This window comes from Haliotis rufescens, unplaced genomic scaffold, assembly GCF_023055435.1.
Source record: "Haliotis rufescens isolate VD_foot unplaced genomic scaffold, xgHalRufe1.0.p SCAF_38, whole genome shotgun sequence".
Taxonomy (NCBI): domain Eukaryota; kingdom Metazoa; phylum Mollusca; class Gastropoda; order Lepetellida; family Haliotidae; genus Haliotis; species Haliotis rufescens.
The window spans coordinates 3779245-3804583 of record NW_025964090.1 but is presented as its reverse complement, the minus strand read 5'-3'; the positions used below and the strand labels follow the sequence as shown (position 1 = coordinate 3804583).

Below are 25339 nucleotides of genomic sequence, written 5' to 3'. Positions count from 1 at the left end.
GATATAACTGGAATACTGTTAAAAGCGGCGTTAAACCCGATTCACTCACTCACTCCCCTCACGCCAAGCTAAAACGCCTGTGATATACTGATGAAAGTGCTGTTATAATCTACCTATTAAAATTGGAAGATGGAGAAAGAAAACTTTACCCGAAAGATGACATAGGTTATAAATGCCATTATTTGTTTATTTGTCCATCTCAAGGAAAAGAAATGATACAATTTTACACAGATGCTAATACATTCAACCGAATATGTATAAAATGAATTTACTTTTCAATAGCAAGTGTGTGAGTATGGATTAACGCCGCTTTTAGCAATATTCCAAATCTATCACAGAAATGGGCTTCACACATGGTACCAACGTTGGGAATCGAACCCAGGTCTTCGTCGTGACGAGCGATTGCTTTAACAACTAGGCTACCCCACCCCCCTCACGATTATGAACATAAAGGGAAATATATATTTTCTTTCATGATTTGTTGAACCTTTCAAGTAACTCTCTCCATATTGAATTGCATATATACTGTTACATGAGTGAATCTGTACATAAATGCATGCATGCTCGGCAAAGATATTTGGTATTTGTTCTATATTTGCATGTACATTGTACATGTTTGTGTGCCGCTGATAGCAGCCTGAGTGCAAATATAGGTTCAGTTCAGAGTTGCGGGGCGATAGTCCTCCGAGTCACCGGTTAACAATTACTGGTATATAAACTCTAGTCGCCTTAAGCGGCTTGTGTCTTTGGCGAGACTAATTTGGGACTGTTGGACTGCAGGATTCGTACATTTAAATAAACTGCCTGGCGAAGGAAAGTATACGCGCATGTTTGTTTGATGGTGGCTAAAATAAAACGATCAAGATATGGTTATTCGATGGGGATCTGCATGTATTTGATACGGGCATCATGGTTGTGTTTTAGACGTTGAGTTTGCAGTGTTTCGGCGACTGTTTCAGCCTAGTGAGTGAGTGATACGGGTATCATAGGCGTATTACATGCATCATATTAATGAGTGAGTGAGTTGGGTTTAACGCCGCTTTTAACGGTATTCCAGTTATATCGCGGCGTGTCAGCTTAATGTGGGAGGAAAGCCCGAAGTGATGCAGGTCTCAGACGTTTACCACCTCGATGAAACCCACGAGCACGGGTATGGTGCTGACAAACCTAGAAACATAATCGGGGCGAACCGGGATTTGAACCCACAATCATAGGTTTCTGGCGTGCCAAAGGGACGCAACTCTGCACAGCGAATCGCGGCGCCTTAGACGACTGGGCCACCCGTGCCCACTCATCTTAATGAGTATCTCACAACTGGCGACTGTTTTCAGCCTTTAAAAGTTTGAACTTTTTGAAGTCCAATTTCCAACTGCCAACGCCACAGCAACGTCAACGCCAGAGAATAATCAGTTTCGGTTAACCGCCAAAACAGATTCCGATTGGCGTAAAAAGCAAACCAGCGGTTACTGTTTTATGAATGGATCACTGAAATCAGTGATGACACCAGGTGTTCGTGCAAACATAAGGTGACCGGTAACGGGGCAGGTCATAACTAGGTTTCTATGTAAAGCCAGCTTGTGATTCTAATAAACCCACGCCTTTAAACCTTGAACGTCACGATGAAGAATCGTGAACGGGACACATGTTGAGCGTGAAAGAAACAGAAAAATGTTCTGACCTGTTGTTTAGTCCTTGGCGATTACCTTGATTTTGATAACACGCCACATATTCTATGTGAGTTGGTAGCGGCAGGTAAGCGTGTTCGTTTTACATGTACGCAATAGACGTTATTCAGAATTAACACATCGTCAGCAAAATAATTAAACCCGCTTTTCTGTCACTGGATTTTCGGGTCAAAGCTTGTTTACATGCCGCCATCGTATGGCAGGGACACTGATGTGTGGCGTTAGGCAACAAAAACAACTTACGTTTTTTTGCAAATTTTGTGAGTCGATGGTGCTGTTGGTAGAGCGGGAAATGCTTACCCTATTCGCGAACACCTGGAGTCATCACTGATTCACAGTGATCCATTCATAGTTTCAGCATTATTGTGCCTTCACTCCAAATGGAATCCTCCAGATGGTCAGATAATCTGGCGTTGGCGTGTATATATATATATATATGTACGCCATATATTCAATGTCAATTCCAGATAGTTAGTATTCAGGGTTATATAACTTTTAAGTTATATTCATTTGCATAATCCAAATCAAAGGCTTAATGTATATATCAAGCTGTTTATGAAATGGATTGGTTAAAAGATGAACACTTCTGTGAAAATATATGTACAAGGTATAGGGTTGGTTTTGGTTGGTTTGTTGTTTTACGCCGTACTCAGCAATAATCGAGTTAATTGATTAAGTTTAATCAATACTTATCAGAACAATGTCGATTTAGTTGCTTTTGTCTACTGTCTGCTAAACAGACACGGTCTGTTATCTCATAAGCATTGAACATCATCCATTGTATCATGACTTAATGACGTTATGATGACGTCATATCTGTCGCATAACTGTGCGAGTTCTCATAGAGAGTGAGTGTGTGCTTCAGAAAAGTTACTGATAACGTTTACATTTCACAATGTCTATAGGGGCGATCGGGTAGCATAGCGGTTAAAGCGTTCGCTCGTCACGCTGAAGACCCGGGTTCGATTCCCGACATGGGTACAATGTGTGAATCCCATTTCTGTTGTCCCCCGTCATGATATTGCTGGAATATTGCTAAAAGCGGCGTAAAACAATACTCACTCACAATGTCGATAACATGCATGTGTTTTCAAATTTGCGGTTGTTAATGACTATTCAGTGCCCGAGATTTGTGACATTTGAAACCTCTGGGTAACGCCGTCGGTTCCGTCTAGGCATCAAATACTCAGTAAAACCCGTAAGTCTGAAAAGGACATGCAAATGAGATGGTGACCTTTCTACCCTATGGTTGCTCTTCGTGTACACACACAGTAACCAGGACAAGCAAGGCCGCTGAGTTTACTTTGTGGCAATGTTGAACTAAGATAGCAGGGCCAGTACATGCCGACGTCGATGCGCCTCTCAGTGGTCAGTCCGTGTACCAATAAATATTTACTGTCTCGCTCTTGCATGAGAGACAACCCCTAACAAGTATCCGTAATCCCTACAGAGATGGTAAGCTGCAAATAGACAATGTATGTATGTATGTATGTATGTATGTATGTATGTATGTATGTATGTATGTATGTATGTATAAAGTAATTGCAGCTCAAGTTACAGTCAAATATATTTAACATTTATAACCAAACACAACCCTTATCTTATGACATGCTTATAATTGGTAAGCTGAGTTATTATGAAAAATAACAGTTGATAAAGAGTTGTGTGTTTCTTACATATTTGATTTTATTTCATTTAATTTAACATATTTGATCAGTATAACATATTAAACATAATATATAATATATGATGATATTAACATAATAGCATGACCGTTAATCACCATTAGTTCATTCGTTGTGCACACAACATGTTTGTTATTCAGCGTTGTGTTTTGTTTTAAATTTTAAAAATAATAATATTCCATTTATATCACGGCGATATCTATTTTGAAAGCCTGCACATGCTTTCATAGGTATTTATGTTTTCAGAATGAAGAGGGTGATATTCGTTATTGCCTTGTCGGTTCTGCAAGTCGTCCATGGCAAGGTTTCTGATGATACTTTTCTCCTGGGAAAGTTCCCTGATGACTTTGCTCTGGGAGTAGCCACCTCCGCCTACCAGATAGAAGGCGCCTGGAATGAGGATGGTAGGAATAAATATAATTATTAATCACTGGAGTGCACAATATGGGATTTTTGCGAGAGACAGAATATGTTTTGTCACTGATTCCGAGCATACATAGAGGAGCCGAACATTAATTGATCGTAGTGCAAATTTATTTTTAAGACTTCCAACATGCATGTCCTAAGGATAGCTTGTTTTGCAAATATATATAGCCTGAAGAAAGATTATTTATTTTACTGTAAATTCTGGAACAAATTATTTATTTTTAAACCCCAACGCTGCGGAGAACAGATATTCATAGGATTCTAATAGACTGCTTTCTCTGAGTTGTGATGAGATAGAGTAACACCATGGACCATGACTCCTAACTTTGGTCACACCAATGAATTACATGTTTCGATTTCGTTTTGTAAATATCTCTGCCAGACAAAGGGGGTATACAATCAACAGGGTGTACCTTCTTGGATAACATCTGTATGTCAACGCAAAATTGTAACAGTATTTTCCAATGACATAAATGTTGTTTGGTATTTTTAGACGATGACTTCTTTTATTATCAACTAGGTTTTTTTTCTTCATAAGACTGTGATTGTCAACAGGTAAAGGGGAGAGTATATGGGACGTGTACAGCCATGTGAAAGGGAACATTGCCGACGGTAGCAACGGTGATATCGCCGGTGACGACTACCACCACTACAAGGAAGATGTGCAGTTGTTGCGGGAGCTCGGGGTAAGTGGTGTAGTTTGTTTTGAAAATACTCAAAGAGGGTAATATGCTCAACTTTTCGCGAACACCTGGTATCAATCACTATGTGATATTGATTCATAAACACTCTTATGAAATGTTCGGATTCCGATAATTATTCAAATGAGGTCACATGGACGGACTACTAGATTTTAGTTATACGCACTGATACGATGCCTACGTGCTCAAAAACCCTTTGCACAACGTTCTAAACAAGTTTAGACAATTTCCTATGTGCGAATGCTTATGAAGACAAACCTGGCTATAAATCATAAGCACTATATAGCAGATATAGTGGTTCACTGAGTCATTGTATTCCTACGCGATTTCTAAACTTCGATTATTTGAAGACTGACATTAAATGACGTAGAGACTATTTATTACCCTTACATAAATTATAAATAAAAAGTATAGATAACAATATATATTCCTAATATATGAGACTTACGATGCGAAAATATCTTAATTAATGTTATAAAGCCTTGCTATCAGTATATGATAGCAGCGGACAACCCATTCAATATGACAAGTTATACATGGACTGTTGGTTGATGCATGCCATCTTGTCCAAATTGCGTGAATCCATGATATCAATCACTGGATCATCTGGTCCAGACTATTTACAGTCCCTCGTCATATAGCTGGAATATTGCTCAGTGCGGTGGTAAACAACAAACAAACAAACAAACTGGAATACAGCTGGATTGTGCTAGTGGCTGCTTAAAACGATACTCATTCACGCTTTAATGTTGTCAGGTGTCCCACTACCGTTTCTCCTTTGCGTGGACACGCATCATGCCTGATGGTACCAACAACACCATCAACGAGAAAGGCATCGAGCACTACACCAATGTCTTGACTGAACTGAAGAAGTACAATATCACTCCGCTAGTGACACTTTACCACTGGGACCTTCCACAAGGCTTAATGAAGTACGGCGGCTGGCAAAATAGTTCCCTGATACAGCATTTCAACAACTATGCTGAACTGTGTTTCAGACGGTTTGGTCATTTGGTAAGTTGGAGTCAAACATTCATCATTGTATATTTTGTTCTTTGTTGGGTACGCTCGAAAGATTTATTGAATAATGTTGAGCACTATCTCATTCAAATCAGATCAAAGTTCTTGCTGCCGAACTTTGACAGACCATTGAAATGAATAACAAGAAGTCGACATCAGCCAATTAGAAAGCAGCTTTCTCGAGCTTTACGGCACTCTTTTCAACCTGGCGATTTCCATTTCAGACTACGCTTGAAAATTATGTTGATACAGTTCTCGATTAAAATTTTGAAAACTGAGGAAACGAACATTCCGGCATGTCTAATATATGGTTGAGATTGTATGGCAGTGCTTCCCACGTACTGTGCAAAGCCTCCTCCGTTCATATGTTTATCCCACGGAAGCGATAATTTTGACGGAATTAGTACTGGCTGTAACTGTCGTGCGGAATTCCTCGTGTTAACGTTTTCGAGGCTGCATGATGAGAAAACACATTCACACTGTCGGAAAGCGACGCTTTGATTGGTTGGATGAAAGGTCGTTCTGACGTGACCCGTAATGGGATGTCCTAAGATCTTTGTTTAGCGATAGCGAGAACTAAGATCTGATTTTAAATTTGCAAAGTCTGCAAATCGCAAACTGAGACACATGGAACATAATAGCTACTTCTCCCAGTTGTAAGCATGTCAATATCCCTTTGGCGTTCATCAAATTTCGCATTCCCAATGACATCACAAATAATGCATTAATGCAAGAGTGGAGTAGAGCTTACATGTTGCCGTGAATAACATCAACAATACAAATAGTCCAGAGCGACTTGTCGCCCTTTCACCGAAGCGTTAGAATGACCCCTTCTCCATTCACGGAGGAATTGCATGGCTTTGGTATGTTGAGGGCGTTAGATTTTGGTTCCAAAACCGTTCTATTTCTGGCAGTACTTTACAAAGTTGACTTTAACATCATGGCATTTATACTTCGTGATTCCCTACTTTTTGTGGAGCATATTTAATTTACTTTAATTAAATGTTCTTCTACATCTTACCCGACTATATGGCGACATATGCTTGGCATGTCAATCTCCCTTTGTTTTCAAATTATGGTAATGCAGTAAACTACGGTTATAACGAACTCAAAGGGACCATTAATTTTAGTTCGTTATAAGCATATAAAGTATTCGTACAGCAAATGCTCGGGACCAAAAAAATAAGTTCGTTATAACCGCAGTTCGTTATAAGCGTGTTCGTTATAAACGTAGTTTACTGGATACGTACCATAATTTGAACTTGATGGTAGTTTACTCAATAAACATGGCGTAAAGATAAATTCCTGGTAAGCTTATTCCTGGGGGTGTACCATTTGTGTCCGTGTACCCCGAGCCAGGAGCAAAAGTATTTCCAAAGTGGTAAGTTGAACTTATTATAATATTTCATGCTAGGTAAAACACTGGATCACATTCAACGAGCCTTTTGTGGTGTCCTGGGTAGGCTACGAATCTGGCAGCATGGCACCTGGTATCAAAGACAATACGATCGTGTATGAGGTTGCTCACAACATCATCAAGTCCCATGTAGAGGCTTACCATACTTACAATGACACATACAGGGCCACACAACAAGGTAAGGAGCATGGGAACATGCATACCTTCCTTTGACGATGACTGACTTAGAACTACAGCAATATCTGCAGCTGCTATGGTATTGTCTCTAGAGCACTTTAAAACGCCAGGTGAAGGGTTGCGGTATATGGACCACAGTTTTACCTGTATCTTCAGAGGCAGAGAAAACGCACCTTTCCTGTGAACTCAGTCATCTTTCAAACCAACTGCCGGGCAAAATAAAGTTTACACCCATGTTTGATGGTGGCAGAATTTTTTCTTATTTGTTTAACGCTTAACTCAGCAATACACCAGGTATATGACGGCGGTCTGTCAATAACGAGTCTGGACTAGACAATACAAAGATTGATATCATAAGCATCGATCCACGCAATTTGGATACTATGACACCACCCGATCCCGTTCGTCGCCTCTGAGGACAAACATAACCGCCTCTTACGACAAGGATGAGATGGTAAAGACCTATTCTAACTCGTATCTTCACGGATAGGTGGTTGAAATGAAACAAACAATAATGATCTATTTGACGGGTATCATGGTTGTATTTTGGATCTTGAGTTTACAGTGTTTCGGCGACTGTTTTCAGCCTGTCACGTTTTCATAACGTTAGTAATAAGGAAGAAAATATATGGATGTCAACTTCTTTATTATGAGGAACACAACTTTTCGGAGTATATGCTTACTCCTTCATCATTCACCTGAAGAAGGAGTAAGCATATACTCCGAACGTTGTGTTCCTCATAATAAAGAAGTTGACATCCATATTTTCTCTTCCTTATGTGAATCACTTCCAAATGCCTTTCAAAGACCTGAAACGTTTGTAATTGCTAGTCAAATCAAGTTTACAAGTATATACTTTCTTTTGCCCGGCAGTTTACATCATTTACTATTTGGTTTTATATGTTGTGTCATAAGTGCAAGTAACAAACAGTATACCGCCCCGTGGGGATTAGAGATAGAACTGGTCCCCCGCAACCTATGCTAACCGTACGAGGAGACTTAATGGCTAGAGTGGTGAAAGGGTAGAAAGCGTGTGAACGTAGCCTGACGGCGCGGATCACTTGTTTGTATAGGCCTGACTCGATTATTGACAGGCTGCCGTCATATTAATTGAATATTTCTGAGTACGACCGCGTCGAACCAAAAGATGTTAAACGATGGTACCTGTTGTTACCCTGAATGTCGCTCGGTATTAACTGGATAAAACAAAGACTGGTCGGCTCAGAGTCAGTATACCGTGTATGAGTGGGTTATTCATGTAAAACTGCAGCATGGTATCCCCGGTTCGAGCACATGCCAACATAAGACACCAATTTGGCCAGGTATAACTTTTGTAGCAAATATATAATAAAGTTCGTGTGGTGTATCTCAGGATGCCAGTGAAGAATGCTTGTTCAAATTTGCATCAAATTGTCCTCTCTTGGACTGTTTTAGAGAAGTGATTTCAATCTCGTTATAGGAATGACATTTATTGTATTCTTAAACGATGACGTGTTAACATTTGCAGGCAAGGTGGGAATGACTATAGACACTGAATGGAAGGAAGCTAAAACTGACAGCCAAGCAGACATAGATGCCGCCAAGCTTGTCATGGAATTCCGACTCGGATGGTTCGCCAATCCCATTGTGTTTGGAGACTACCCAGCCATCATGAGGAAGACGGTTGACTACAAAAGCAAGCAGCAAGGCTTCAGCAAGTCCAGGCTGCCCATGTTTACTGACGATGAGAAGAAGAGAAATAAAGGTATGTTAAATGTCATTCTGACTTTGGGAGTTGCTGTTATTGATAGTGAGTGAGTGACTTTGGTTTAACGCCTCTTGGAACTGTATTCCAGTTATATCACGACGTGTCAGCTTAATGTGGAAGGAAAGCCCGAAGTGATGTAGGTCTCAGACGTTTACCACTTTATGTAACCCACGAGCACGGCATGGTGCTTATAAACATGGAAACAATCGGGGCGAATTCGAACCGGGATTCGAACAACGATCATAGGTTTCTGGCGTGTTAAAGGGACACCATTAGTGTTATGATAGAATACATACATTGCCAGAAGGAACAAGTTCCATTTCTTATTGATGTGGGTACCTACTATGAATGTGCTAAATCTTTTTGAAAAATACACCTTTTTATTGGGTGTAGAGAGAGGATTGAATTCATATTCATGCAATTATTCGAGCAATATCAGGGTGGGGGGCACCAGACTAACCAGGACCAACATTGGGGAATTGAGTCCGGGCTTTGGCAAAGTCAGCGAACGATTAAACCACGCATGCACAAGATTAAATTGTAGGATAGTCGTTGTGAATGTCTAGACTTCTCCTTGTTATAAGAGGAGTAACGTTGGCCAAGTTTTCAAGGCGTCACAGTTCGCTGTGCAGAGTTGTGTCCTTTATAGGTGCCAGAAACTAATGATCCTCGGTTCAAATCCCGGATTGGCACTGATTAAGTTTCTCGGTCAACACAAAACACATGCTTGCGTTTCAGTGGTAAAGGTCTTAGATCACATGCCACATAACGCTGCCACGCTGTGATATGTGTAATACGGTAATGAATGGTGTCAAAATTCCTATCTCCTTCATTTCTAGGTGCCACCGACTTCCTTGGAATCAACCACTACACAACACAGATGATCAGTTCCAAACCAGACAACGACCTCACTCCTGGATACTTTAACGACCAGGATGTGACATTCACATTTGATCCACAATGGCCAGGGTTCGATTATTCTTTAATTTCCAATACTCTTTTTTTATGAATTTGATACAAAACTACATTCAATGAAGGGTGTTTTAACATTTTGATGCTTATGACAGCTTCATATAGACAAAGTGAGATAAATATGGGCTGTCGCAAACCGCTAAAACTATTATTCATATGTGTTATTGGTCATACGAATACTAAAATAGCTAATGGATGTCCATCAACTATCTTAAACAACATCTGTTACACACAGATCAACGGTTTAAGATCTTGAAGACAGGGTTGACTTCTTTCAATGGGATGTGTGCAGATGCTGGTACCATGTTTGTTCTAGCCTCAGTGCCGGAACGTCTAAGGCGCTACGATTCGCTGTGCAGAGTTGCGTCCCTTGGGCACGCCAGAAACCTATGATTGTGGGTTCGAGTCCGATTAGGTTTCTAGATTTGTCAGCATCATACCCGTGCTCGTGGGTTTCACCGAAGTGGTAAACGTCTAAGACCTTCATCACTTCGGGCTTTCCTACCGCATTGAGCTGACACGCCGCGATATAACTGGAATACTGTTAAAAGCGGCGTTAAACCGAACTCACACACTAGTCGCTAAAGATGCTGAAATCAACAGGTCAACTTTGTTTTAATTGATACTATTGCTTCTAATATGCCACTTAAAGATTTAGATCATGTTCATCAACGAGTGATTCAACAGATCAAAGGGGTCATAAAGATGCCGCTCACAGGGGATTCGAACTCAGGTTTAAATATGGTAGGCTGACACTATGTTTTATTGTCTTTAATGGACAAGATCAGAGGGTCTTTGAAGGTGTTGTTTTTTAGTTTTTAAAGTATGTTAAGGGAAGGTATCATGAACTTTGTTTTCAATGATGGAGAATGTTGTTTTAAGAAACGACAATACAACAATGTGGCGAATGGTACCGTGGGGCATTCGGCGCTTGCTGAACTACATCAAAGACAACTACAACAACATCGACGTGTACATCACCGAGAACGGCAAAGGGGACTGTGGCACTATGGAAGACCAGGCCCGCATTGACTACATCAGGGACTACAGCAACAACGTCCTCAAAGGTGAGTGAGTGAGTGAGTGAGTTGGGTTTTAACGCCGCTTTTAACAGTATTCCAGTATAACAGTATCACGGCGTGTCAAAGGTGAGTGAGTGTCTTGGGTTTTAACGCCGCCTGGGACAGCAGTGCAGTAATATAACGGCGCCCTGAAAGGTATCATGAACTCACAGATATGCACACCTCATGACAGGCGCTAATTCTTGAAAATTGCCAATTAAACAGAAATGTCAATTGTTAGATGGGGCGAGTTATTCTATCTCCCGGTCGATGCTGCCTGCAACCCAGTGCACGGAAATTTTGAAGTGTTAAATTATTTCTTACTATTGCACCTTGTCTTCCGTGGGTACAGGTGCAGCCATCTTTCATTAAAATGAGTTGCGTCTCTTAGGCGTACAAGAGACCTAGGATCATGGGTTCGAATCCCGGTTCGCCCTTATCATGTTTCTAGGTTTATCAGCACCATACCCATGTTCGTGGTTTCACAATTGGTGGTAAACGTCGACGATTGCATCACTTTGCCCTCCCCCATCCCCCCCCCCCCCCCCCCCCCCCCCCCCCCATAAGCTAAAACGGCGGGGTTAAATCTAACATACTCACTTTCACATGATCTACCTCTTATAGCTATCGATGACGGAGTCCACGTGAAGGGTTACTTTGTCTGGACGCTGATTGACACGTTTGAATGGAGCGGAGGCTACACCACCAAGTTCGGCTTCTACTATGTGGACTTCAGCCTCCCACATAGACCGAGGTACCCCCGGAGGTCAGTGAAGCTGTACCAGATGATCAACAAGGAGAGGGGGTTCACCCAGGACATACAGAACTACAGAGCATGTACGTACGATGGTGGTTTTGTATTCACTATAGCCGTATGAATGTATCGTTATCGTTACTGCATCAAATCCTTACATCCTACATTTAAGTCCAGATGAAATTCAAACATCCAGTATGCATATTTCATCAACGCGCAGTTGTCAAAGGCACCGCAATTCACTGTGGAGAGTTGCGTCCCTTGGGCAGACTAGAACCTAAGATTGTGGGTTTAAATTCCGGTTTGCCCATATGTTTCTAGGTTTGTCAGTGCCATACCCGTGCTCGTGGGTTTCACCAAAGTGGTAAACATCTTTGACCTGCATCAGTTCGGGCTTCCCTCCCACATCAAGCTGACTCGTCTTGATATAACTGTAGGAATTCAAAACGGCGTTAAAACCAATTCACTCCCTCCCTTCCTGAAATACCAAAGGACTTAAGGGAGCAATTAATATTTTTTAATGTTTAGGAGATTAATAATTATTGTATTTTTCAAACTTAAACGGGTGCTTCATTAATAATAAATACAAACAAATAACGACCTATGTTCATTGGATACATCGTTACCAAGATAAGGGCACAATCGTTCTTTTCCTGCAATGCGAGGCTTGAGTATTGTTCCAGTAAAACAAGGGTTTGATTGTTCTATTAGAAAAAATCCATCCCAACCCCTGAAAATCAAGTAGCTGCTCCCTATGCTTCCTGACATTTTGCGTCATGTTCATCGCCAAAACAAATTGTGTGTATATTTCATGAAATTAACATCAAGCGAATGCTATGATTTATGAGACCGCCTCCCTCCGTGGTCTAGTGGACGAGCGTCTACCCGGAGAGCGGAAGGTCCGGGGTTCGATCCCCGGCAGCGTCATACCAAAAGACGTTAAAAGATGGTACTTGTTGTTACCCTGTCTGGCGCTCGGCATTAAGGGGCTCAAACAAGGACTGTCGGCTCGGAGTCGGTATACTGTGTCTGAGTGGGGTATTCATGTTAAACTGCGGCATGGTATCTCAGTGAGCTAGCACTATAAATCGGCATCAGTCCGGACTAGTACAAGCAGCCACACAAACACACACACGTACATGCACGTCGCCATATAAGTGCAATTATCTTGGACGCGACGTTAAACCCCATTTTCACCTCACTTCACCTATGATTTATGTTTGTTATCAGACCCAGCTGACAGAGACACATTTCTTTATGACCATTTCCCTGACAAGTTCCTGTGGGGCGTCGCCACTTCCTCCTATCAAGTGGAAGGTGGATGGAACGAAGACGGTAATTATAGTTTTGTATTTTATTTGAAAGGCTAGTGTTCATGTCATCTTCAGAAACATGAGAGTAAATTTACGAGAGTAAACTATAAAATCTTGCTTTTGGTTTCAGGAAAAGGGGAGAGCATATGGGACAGGTTCGTTCACATCAAAGGCAACATTGCCAACGACGATACTGGAGACGTTGCCTGCGACAGCTACCACAATTATAAGGAGGATGTTCGCATGCTGAAAGACTTAGGTGTAAGTGTTACCATTGCACTTTCAGTGAACCACTTGGAGTAATAAATTGAATGTGATTCCGTGGAATTTGATTGGATGACAATGATCATTTTGCTTATATGTTTCAATAAACCCAAACGAAATAATCCACGCCCACTTACAGACAACTATGACAGTCATGATTGGTTGATAATAGTATGGGCGGGGCTTGTGTTCAGTTATTGCGTTGAAAGATGTCACTGATTTCGTATTGCTATCTTCATTTCTTGTGTTCATTAAGTAAGCAGCCCCTCAATTTCACAATGGCCTGTATATATTCCAGTTTGGGCGAGTCAAACCAGTCAAACATATTCTGACCCGTAATCTCCGATAGCTTAACCAGAGATCTGTAAAGACGACTTGTTTGAATGTAGAAGCAGGATAAGCCATTTTGTATGAATTTTAAAAATTAAACTGACGTCCAAAATAAACTTTACCAACTGAAAATATAAATTTCAGACAAAGTTTTATTTTTTTTTCGATGAAGTCTATCTAAAACACATAACCTAAATACAACAATAGTGTATGCAGAAAATGTTAATCGTCTGTTACATGTTTGCGAGATAACACGCGAAAAAGTGAAAAAGACGTGCACCAGGGACAACTGCAAATGCACGTGCGGGTAAGGGTATAAAACGATTGCAACGGCAAGTCAGACATCCACAGTGATAGAAAAAACACAAAAGAAATGCCACGACTCACAGTCGAACAACGTGAACGAGCCTTGGGTATGGTACAGATGGGAGACACCCACGCCCATATTGCACGAACCTTCGGTTGCTCCGGTGTTGCCGTTACCAACTTGATGCAACGTTACAGACAGACAGGGCGGACCGCTGACAGGCCAAGAACAGGCAGACCCAGGGTGACCACGCCCCATGATGACCGGTACCTGCGTACCTTGCACCTCCGAAATCGCTTCCTGACAGTGATGTCATCGGCGACAAATGCCTTAGGTAACAGGGTTAGTCGACAGACAGTGGCCAGGAGACTCAGGGCTCATGGAATCAGGGCTTTTAGACCATACAGAGGACAGCTATTGACAGCGCAACATCGCGGTCTGTGATTGAGATGGGCCCGGACTGTGCGACGTTGGCAACGGCGTGAATGGAAGAGGGTTGTCTTCACTGACGAAAGTCGATTCTGTATGTTTAGGGCTGATGGAAGACAACGTGTCTACCGTCGAAGGGGTGAACGAACGGCGGCGTGTTGCGTGCAGGAGGTCGTACCATATGGTGGAGGGAGTGTTATGGTGTGGGGAGAGATCTGTGGGCAGGAGAGGACACCGCTGGTCATCGTTGACGGAAACTTGACAGCTCAGCGTTACATGGATAACATACTTCGTCCAGTTGTCCTACCATTTCTCCAACAGCAGCCACGTGGTGTCATTTATCAGCATGACAACGCTAGAGCCAATACAGCCAGGATTGTCACTAACTTCCTCGCAGCCAACAACGTCAACGTCCTGCCGTGGCCTGCACGCTCACCCGACATGTCCCCCATAGAACACCTCTGGGACTTGATGGATCGTCGTGTTCGACAACGACCATAGTTTCTCCAGCCAACCGATCTTGGCCCTCCAAGAAGAATGGCGTCAAATCCCACGTAAACTAATCAGACGACTGACTTTTCTGTACGTCGAAGAGTTTTTGCGTGTATTGAGGCATTTGGTGGTCACACACGCTACTAATGTCTTGTTATTGAACGTGAGCGATTGTTTATGTACTCTGCCTATTGTCCATGATTCTGAAAGCTCGAGTTTTGTACCACACCCAACTTTGGCGGGCTCTGACGTCATTCTCGGTCGCGGTATGATTGTCATTTTCAGTGTTGATTATGTTGATATATTGATCTTCTCAATACACATTACTTCATGCATGTATGTTTTGTTGTTTTTGAGCAAGAGTGATTTCAAACTCTGGTAAAGTTTCTTTTGGACGTCAGTTTATATCATCTTGAACGCCATACAACGTACTTTCAAATACATAAATAACACATCCACTTTTCCTAGATAACATTGCTAGATAACAACAAACTTGATAAGCGTTTCATGTGCAGCTGTTACAATATAAAGAATGAAATTTTAAATTCGCGGCGTTTTTTTCTGTTTCAGGTGAATTTTTACAGGTTTTCTATTTCGTGGAGTCGCATTTTGCCTGACGGAACACCAAGCTCTTTGAACAGCAAAGGTATCGCCTACTATGACAATCTTATCAACGAGCTCTTGGCCAATAATATAATACCATTCGTCACCCTGTATCATTGGGACTTGCCACAAGCACTGCAGGATAAAGGTGGCTGGATGAATGAGGCCAGCGTTGATTGGTTCACAGAATACAGCCGGGTCATGTTCCACTACTTCGGGGACAAGGTATTTATCAAATATCATCCGGGGTCAATAGCACTCTGCAGAGTTGCGTCTCTTAGACGAATCAGAAACCTATGATTGTGGGGTCGAATTCAAGATTCACCCTGTCTCTAGGTTTGTCAGCACCACACCAGTGCACGTCGGTTTCACCAAAGTGGTAAACGTCTCAGACCTGCATCAGTTCGGGTTTTCCTCCCGCAAGCTGACACGCCATGAGTGAGTGAGTGAGTTTGGTTTAACGCCGCTTTTAGCAATATTCCAGCAATATCACGGCGGGGGACACCAGAAATGGGCTTTCTGTATTGTACCCATGTCGGGAATCAAACCCGAGTCTTCGGCGTGACGAGCAAACGCTTTAACCACTAGGCTACCCGACCGTCCAGACACGCCATGATATAACTGGAATACTCTACAAAGCAGTGTTGAACCAACCTATTTACTCAACATCATCAGGGGCGGTCGGGTAGCCTAGTGGTTAAAGCGTTCGCTCGTCACGCCGAAGACCCGGGTTCGATTCCCGACATGGGCACAATGTGTGAAGCCCATTTCTGGTGTCCCCCGCCTTGATATTGCTGGAATATTGCTAAAAGCGGCGTAAAACCATACTCACTCACTCACTCACTCAACATCTCAAATATTATCCCCAATGTATAATTTCTATAATGGATCAGACTCTACAACTTTCCGCATATTCAGTTACTTTTCTAAAAGAAAAGAGATTTTGTTTATGAATGATAATTTTAGTTTTGACAACAATTTAATAAAGTTATTGTTTTCCGAAAATGATGTGATTATAATGTAACGTAAATACTGTTCATATTACTGCAAAATGCAACCCAAAAATTACGATTGATTAAAAGCGACGAAAAAACACATTTCCAAAATCATAAGATTTGTACGATTCCATCTTTGTCATGAGCATGTGTTAATAATCACTATCAAATAGTCATGAAGGAATAATTTTCTTAAATGGGGGCGGTCGGGTAGTCTAGTGGTTTAAGCGTTAGCTCGTCACGCCGAAGACCCGGGTTCGATTCCCGACAAGGGTACAATGTGTGAAGCCCATTTCTGGTGTCCCCGCCGTGATATTGCTGGAATGTTGCTTAAAGCGACGTAAAACCATACTCACTCACTCACTCTTAAATGCCAGAGGCTTTTATTCATTCGGAGAACATTCTTTTAAATTCATATTGGAAAAAGTGACACTCCCAGCTGACCCGGTGGAATGTCCTCTCACAATAATTTTGGTGGATAGAGTGTCTGTCAGAAGAGCGGAAAGTCGGTTGTTTGATTTCCTAGTCACGTCATACCAAAAGACGTTAAAAGATGGAACGTGTTACCCTGCCTACCAATAAGGGTATAAAACCATAATTTGTCAGTTCGGTATAAAGTGTCTTTGTAGGTTATTGATGCTCAGTGGGCTAGCACTATAGAATTGGTATGCATCCGAACTAGTAAAAGCAGACACACACATATGTCGCAAGTCGCTATGAAAATGCGTAAATCTTGAACCCTCTCCTCACATGATGCTGAGACACCATGATATAAATTTAAAACATTAAATATTGTAAGACACTATACTATGCAGGTGAAGCACTGGATCACATTTAATGAAGTCGTCACCATTTCCTGGCTTGGGGATGGCATCGGGGTATTCGCTCCTGGTATCAAGGATCCGGGTGTTGCCGTGTACCAGGTCGCCCACAACATCATCAAGGCTCACGTCAAGACTTACAGGATGTATGACAAGGACTTCAGAGCCCGACAGAATGGTGAGTGTTTGTTTGACGTGTGTTGTATAACGCAGCACTCAGAAATATTTCATCTATATGACGATGGTCTGTAAATAACCAATTTTGGACAAGACAATCCAGTGGTGGATGTCATAATCAGCGATCCACGCAATTGGGATGCGATAACAGGCATCAATCAAACCACCGTTGCCGGGGATCTATACTCTTACCCCTATTCTCCATGGTGAGACAAGCATATGTTGCTGGGGACCTATACTCTTACGCCTATTCTCCATGGTGAGACAAGCATATGTTGCTGGGGACCTATACTCTTACGCCTATTCTCCATGGTGAGACAAGCATGTGTTGCTGGAGACCGATACTCTTACCCCTATTCTCCATGGTGAGACAAGCATAGGTTGCTGGGGACCTATACTCTTACCCCTAATCTCCACAGTGAGACAAGCATATGTTGCTGGGGACCTATATTCTTACCCCTAATCTCCATGGTGAGACAAGCATATGTTGCTGGAGACCGATACTCTTACCCCTATTCTCCATGGAGAGACAAGCATAGGTTGCTGGGGACCTATACTCTTACCCCTAATCTCCACAGTGAGACAAGCATATGTTGCTGGGGACCTATATTCTTACCCCTATTCTCCATGGTGAGACAAGCATATGTTGCTGGGGACCTATACTCTTACGGCTATTCTCCATGGTGAGACAAGCACATGTTGCTGGGGATCTATACTCTTACCCCTATTCTCCATGGTGAGACAAGCATATGTTGCTTGGGACCTATACTCTTACGCCTATTCTCCATGGTGAGACAAGCATATGTTGCTGGGGACCTATATTCTTACCCCTATTCTCCATGGTGAGACAAGCATATGTTGCTGGGGACCTATACTCTTACGCCTATTCTCCATGGTGAGACAAGCATATGTTGCTGGGGATCTATACTCTTACCCCTATTCTCCATGGTGAGACAAGCTCAGGTTGCTGGGGACCTATACTCTTACGCCTATTCTCCATGGTGAGACAAGCATATGTTGCTGGAGACCGATACTCTTACCCCTATTCTCCATGGTGAGACAAGCATATGTTGCTGGAGACCGATACTCTTACCCCTATTCTCCATGGTGAGACAAGCATATGTTGCTGGGGACCTATACTCTTACCCCTATTCTCCATGGTGAGACAAGCATATGTTGCTGGAGACCGATACTCTTACCCCTATTCTCCACGGTGAGACAAGCACAGGTTGCTGGGGATCTATACTCTTACCCCTATTCTCCATGGTGAGACAAGCATATGTTGCTGGGGATCTATACTCTTACCCCTATTCTCCATGGTGAGACAAGCATATGTTGCTGGAGACCTATACTCTTACCCCTATTCTCCATGGTGAGACACGCATATGTTGCTGGGGACCTATACTCTTACCCCTATTCTCCATGGTGAGACAAGCACAGGTTGCTGGGGACCTATACTCTTACCCGTTATCCCCACAGTGAGCCACGCATAGGCTGCTGGGGACCTATATTCTTGCCTGTACTCCCCACAGTGAGCCACGCATAGGCTGCTGGGGACCTATATTCTTGCCTGTACTCCCCACAGTGAGCCATGCATAGGCTGCTTGGGACCTATTTTCTTGCCCGTGATCCCAAGTGAGCCACGCATGGGTTGCTGGGGACCTATATTCTTACCATTAATCCCCACAGTGAGCCACGCATAGGTTGCTGGGGACCTATATTCTTACCTGTACTCCCCACAGTGAGCCATGCATGGGTTGCTGGGGACCTATATTCTTGCCTGTACTCCCTACAGTGAGCCATGCATAGGCTGCTGGAGACCTATATTCTTGCCCGTGATCCCCACAGTGAGCCATGCATAGGCTGCTGGGGACCTATATTCTTGCCCGTAATCCCCACAGTGAGCCATGCATAGGCTGCTGGGGACCTATATTCTTGCCCGTGATCCCCACAGTGAGCCATGCATAGGCTGCTGGGGACCTATATTCTTGCCCGTAATCCCCACAGTGAGCCACGCACAGGCTGCTTGGGACCTATATTCTTCCCAGCAGCATCTTTTTCATCTCTACGCTAAGGTAGCTCCTTTCACATCCAATAATCAGTGGATATTTGTTAATCTAAATGAATGGAAATGATTACCGACTTTATAGAAACACGCAGCTATTATCCCGGACAAAGGCCAAAGTTTCTTTCGAATCTAGAGGTTAATTATGACCTCCGCGGTTACTTAGCAACCCTGTTGCAGCGTGTTTTAGTTTTGTGTATTTTATCCCAAGACATAATCTAATGCACGATCTCAATGATCCCCTTATCTTCAAGAGCGCATTGCTATCGTCAGGATCGTTGTCCCCAGCATCCCTTGCTGGTCTTAATAGATGGGGTGGGGCGGTGGTGACTTGACGGTTTGCGTGTCATCGTACCCAGACGGCGTTGATCGTTGCTCATAATATCAATCACTGGATGGTCTGATCCTGTCTCGATTATTTACAGATCAACGTCATATAGCAGGAACATTGCTGAATGCGCCGTTAAACAACACACAAACAAACAAGGATTAGAACAGCTCCTTGTCAACATATGCATCTGAGCTTGTCGCAAAAGGCGACTTAATGGATCGGTTGGTCAAACTCAGCGACAATCAAAATTCGATTTACGGAAATATTTCTTGTGTCCTGTGAGTAACAACACATTTTCGGTTCACTGTTCATCACAACGGCCTCCCTTTACTTCACGCTTCAGGCGGGGGCACAGGTAGCCCAGTTGCGTCCCTTGGCCACGCCAGAAACCTATGATTGTGGGTTCGAATCCCGGTTCGCCCCGATTATGTTTCTAGGTTTGTCAGCACCATACCCGTGCCCGTAGGTTTCGCCGAAATGGTAAACGTCTGAGACCTGCATCACTTCGGGCTTTCCTCCCACATTAAGCTGGCACGCCGCGATATAACTGGAATACTGTTAAAAGCGGCGTTAAACCCAACCCACTCACCCACTCACTCACTCACTCATGCTTCAGGTATGGTGGGCATTACGCTTGACATTGAGTGGAAGGAACCTATGACCTCTAGCTCAGCCGACTTGGAGGCAGCACACAGGGCTTTCCATTTCAAACTTGGCTGGTTGGCTAACGCCATATATGGCAACGGGGACTACCCAGAAGTGATGAAGCGCTACATCGACCGCAGATCTCGTCAGGAGGGGCTCAGACACTCCCGACTTCCGGTCTTCAGTGCAGAGGAGAAGAAAAATAACAAAGGTACACATGGCAAGCTAATTTTCTTTAATAGAATAAAGAGGCGTAACGGCAAACGGTACAGTTGGTCCTCTGGTCTTTGAAATTGTACAACATGAAAGTAAAAGGGACAAAACCCTTGGATTATCATAAGAAATCCATTGTACGATTCCGACTAAATACTATAAATGATGATGATGATGATGATGATGGATGATGATGATGGATGATGATTGATTGATGATGGATGATTGATGGATGATGATGATGATGATGATTGATTATGATGATTGATGGATGATGATGGATGATGATTGATGATGAAGATGATGATGATGATTGATGATGATGATTGATGGATGATGATGGATGATGATGGATAATGATGGATGATATTGATTGATGGATGGTGATGGTGGTGATGGTGATGATGATGATGATGATGATGTTGATGATGATGATTGATGATGATGATTGATGGATGATGATGGATGATGGATGATGGATGGTGATGGGTGGTGATGGTGGTGATGGTGGTGATGATGATGATGATGATAATGATGATGTTGATGGTGGTGGTGGTGGTGATGATGGGGATGGGGATGATGATGATGATGATGATGATGATGATGATGATAAAAGCAGCGACAAACCACTTTCCATGAGCATGTGTTCATAAATCACTATCAAACAGTGATGATACCAGGTGTTCGCCTAAAGATATCCGCACCCTGCCACACGCTTATACCTCTACCAATCTTACCCTCATCGGCGAAATGCATCTAGGGATAAACGTCACTTCTTATCTTCTCATTGCGTCCATGAATTACATCAATGATCTACAGTCTTATACCTTACCCTTTATCATATACCATGACAGGGGCTTACGACTTCATGGGTGTGAACCACTACACGACTGACCTGGTGGCGAACAACCCTTCCCCCAGCTCCACCCCTGACTATATGGAGGACCAGGAGACCGAGGTTAGGAAAGACATGTGTTGGCCCAAGTAAGTTGACATGCAGCATACATACATCTGGCAGAACTCCAGTTGCTACATGCGTGTGTACATATTTCCCTATGCAATCTATTTTGAAAAACGTTTCTTATTTTTTTTTTAAATGAGACAACATATTTCTATTTCATATTCCTATAGCAATACAGAAACCGAAATAGAATGTCGCAACCTTTCACGTCAACGACAGAGAATAACCATCCTCGATTGTCCGACTCCTTTCGGCGTAAAAGGCAAACTAGTGTTGAAAATTATATGAATGATTCATATGTGATGTTCGCGAAAAGGTTAAACATGTTCTAACCTAGCGGTAACACCACTCGCACAATCTGTATAAAAAGGTAAGTTTTTGTTGCATGTTTTGACCGCCTCCGTGGTGTAGTGGTAGTGGTAGAGCGTCCGCCCGGCGAGCCCCGACCGCGTCATCCTAAAATAGGTTAAAATATCGTACTTGTAACACCTGTCTGGCGCTCGGCATTAAGCGGCTAAAACAAGGACTGGTCGACTCAAAATCAGTATACTGTTTCTGAGTGGGGTATCCAAGTTAAACTACGGCATGGTATCTCAGTGTGCTAGCACTATAAAATCGGCATCAGTCCGGACTAGTACACACACGTCTGCATGCACGTCGTTATATAAGTGCAATAATCTTGGTCGCGACGTTAAACCCCATTTCACCTCAACTCACCTTGTTGAGTTTTGTAACTCCTCCACGGCCATATCTACTTGACAATCCTTTCAGTTACTTCTTCAGTCTCTGTGTATCACACCATATGACCTTGCAACCATCTGGAGAAACATTTATCTTTTCCATACTGTCCAGCAGGAATCGGTGGTATCTTGGAAATTCATTTGTCAACATGAGATCAATGTCATATGTGGATATTTCCAAAACGTAGACGGAACTTAAGTGTACATAAATATAGAGAAGGGAGTGCATACGGTTCAAAGGACAGATTCATTCCGTACCTGAAGAGTACTTCGATTTCTTACATAATAGATTTCAGTGCTACACATTATGTTGCACACACTCATTTTGCAAATTTGCCGTTGTTTTCTACTGGTCACCATGTTCCAATATTGCGAATCTATTCCTCACAAGATCAGTGAGTGAGTGAGTGAGTGAGTATGGTTTTACGCTGCTTTTAGCAATATTCCAGCAATATCACGGCGGGGGACACCAGTAATGGGCTTCACACAATGTACCCATGTGGGGAATCGAACCCTTGTCTACGGCGTGACGAGCGAACGCTTTAACCCCTAGGTACCCGACCGCCCCCACAAGATCAGTTGCTCGGCCAGGGAGTAATGTGGTGTTGTTTTGTTATCTGTAGAACGGTTGCCGAATGGCTAAGCATAAATCCATGGGGAATCCGGAACGTGTTGAAATTCATCAAGAATTACTATGGCGACTTCCCTATCTTCATCACGGAAAGTGGATCGGCTGACACTGGCGGGCTGGCGGATGACCAGAGGGTCCAGTACTACAAATCCTACACCAACGAACTTCTTAAAGGTAAGTCTGTGCCCTTGGGTATAGAACCTGGTGAACGCTTATACACACGCCGAACAATCTTTAGTTGAATAAAGCGACAAAACTCTTTCCATATCCAATAGAAATCTCGATTCGATTGTACAATTCGGACTATATCATGAGCACGTGTTTATGAATCACTATCAAACAGTAATGATACCAGGTGTTCGCTAAAAGGAGAGCGTATCCTGCCCCAATGTTGGTACCCGTCACAAACACATGCAAAGGCAAGTCAATTGTTCACCTGAAAAACATGGGACCATATGGTATAAGTCAAAAAAGGGAATTGCATCGGACATCATTTTTTGTCACTGATGCGTCAAATTTGGAAATGTCCTCCACATGTCTACCATAAAACTTTTTGAAAGTTTTACCGACGGAAGCCATCGAGCTATACACAAAGGCGAGACGACGTAATGTAAAACGTGACCTAAAATGTAATTTCTTTTCTGCACAATGAAAATAACACGATCATTTGGGCCTCGTTGTGAGACAAAGCAGCGCTTGGAATTAGCCATCGATGGCTGCCTTTAATGTAATGGAAGTGTTATATGTTTCCGTGATACGCATCGTATGATTATATATCTGATGACTATATGGCTGTCATATCCGGTACAATCGAGTTTATTTATCTCAGCAGTGTTACCTTTGACATTGTCATTCTGTTATATTTCATCTCAACAATGTTACCGTGTTCATTGAGAGTCTGTAATACTACATCTCAGCAACACTACACCATCTCAGCAATGGTACCGTGTTCATTGAGAGTCTGTAATACTTCATCTCAGTACCACTACATCATCTCAGCAACACTACAGCATCTCAGCAATGGTACCGTGTTCATTGAGAGTGTGTAATACTTCATCTCAGCAATGCTACCAGCGGTTCACACACTGGTTCGAATGGTGGGAAAGCTGAAAGCCTATTAAAATAGGAAACAAATGCCTACATGTAGTAACTTCTCACTTTGGACACATCTCTTCCAGCAATCCTCTGGGACAAGGTGAATGTCCAGGGCTACACCGCATGGGCGTTGATGGACAACTTCGAGTGGGCCAGTGGATACACCCAAAAGTTCGGTATATATTCAGTCAACTTTACAGACCCGGCAAGAACCCGGACGCCGAAGAAATCAGCCTTGTACATTACAAGCTTGATCAAGGAAAATGGTTTTGTAAAACAGTAAAAACGTTTGAATAAAGCAGTTTCTCACTGATTAAGAACCTTTAGGCATATGGAGAAACATCAACAATCTGCTCTCGATACTTAAATCGCATTGACACTCGTGCCTGTCTGTCGGTCTGTCTGTGTGTATGTGTGCGTGTGCTTGTATATGCGCGTGTGAAAATAGCATGCAAATGAATTTTAAAAATTAAAATGTATTTGGCATGCATTAAAGTGAACTCTGCTAACCCGGGGACCACCGTTCCTAGTGCAATCTTCTCGCTTACGAAATGTCCACATTTGCACCTTTAATGAATATATTTATAAGCATTCCATTCGTTGAGCATAGCGGGTTTGGGCTGTTTTGGCAAGTTGCTTATGGGACACTTGTGTGTCCTCGGATGTTACATGTAAGTTAATCGTTCACTAGACACTTTGGATGTTATGTAAATAATGTGTTGTGGGTCCAAGCACAATTTGACTGCTCCAATCAGAGAAGAAGAGTGAGTGAGTTTGAACATTATTCCAGTTATATCACGGCGTGTCATCTTGATGTGTGAGGAAAGCCCTAAGTGATGCAGGTCTCAGACGTTTACCGTGCGGTGAAACCCACGAGCACGGGTAGGGTGCTTACAAACTTAATCGGGGCGAACCGAGATTCGAACCCACGATCATAGGTTTACGGTGTGCCCAAGGGACGCAACTTCGCACAGCGAATTGCTGCGAAAGAAAACAGTTAGATCTCGAAGTGCTGCCTGAAACATATTCTGTCTCAAACAAAACGCCTTGACAATAAATGAATTGAGGCGGGGTGTTTGACAATACGAAGGCGGGGAGGAAAATCGAATATATATTTACTATAGCCTGAGCTAGATTTCATAGTACACATGTATTTGAAATAAAAAGGACACGTTTCATCTTATCAATGAAAATTATATTTTCAGGAAATCAGTACAAATATTATACCATAACAAAAGCACTTTGTACTTAAACGGTTGTGAGAGGCGCCCGTAATATGCCA

General features: G+C 42.7%; 1 protein-coding gene across 2 annotated transcripts; it reads left to right on the top strand.

The window, feature by feature from the left end:
• The first annotated feature begins 1602 nt into the window (after positions 1-1602).
• On the top strand, positions 1603-24370 carry LOC124113791 (lactase-phlorizin hydrolase-like). Of its 2 annotated transcripts, none has more exons than XM_046474309.2 (17): positions 1603-1752; positions 3617-3774; positions 4352-4482; positions 5254-5511; positions 6932-7112; positions 8619-8855; positions 9698-9827; positions 10713-10897; positions 11516-11728; positions 12876-12980; positions 13089-13219; positions 15351-15608; positions 17194-17377; positions 20389-20628; positions 21485-21614; positions 22955-23136; positions 24141-24370. In XM_046474309.2, exons 2-17 carry the CDS (start codon positions 3618-3620, stop codon positions 24338-24340), a joined length of 2922 nt encoding a protein of 973 aa, XP_046330265.2. In that variant the 5' UTR covers positions 1603-1752; position 3617; the 3' UTR covers positions 24341-24370. The 2 variants fall into 2 exon arrangements, with proteins under 2 accessions (XP_046330265.2, XP_048237354.1); XM_048381397.1 differs by lacking the exon at positions 1603-1752 and adding an exon at positions 3138-3160.
• Positions 24371-25339: the final 969 nt, after the last annotated feature.

What these genes read in the sequence shown, in the direction of transcription:
- LOC124113791 (XM_046474309.2), top strand. Translation starts at nt 3,618, where the DNA reads ATGAAGAGGGTGATATTCGTTATTGCCTTGTCGGTTCTGCAAGTCGTC. An exon ending in AGTTGTTGCGGGAGCTCGGG is followed by an intron (nt 4,483 to 5,253) that starts GTAAGTGGTGTA and finishes TAATGTTGTCAG; the next exon opens with GTGTCCCACTACCGTTTCTC. An exon ending in GCATGCTGAAAGACTTAGGT is followed by an intron (nt 13,220 to 15,350) that starts GTAAGTGTTACC and finishes TTTCTGTTTCAG; the next exon opens with GTGAATTTTTACAGGTTTTC.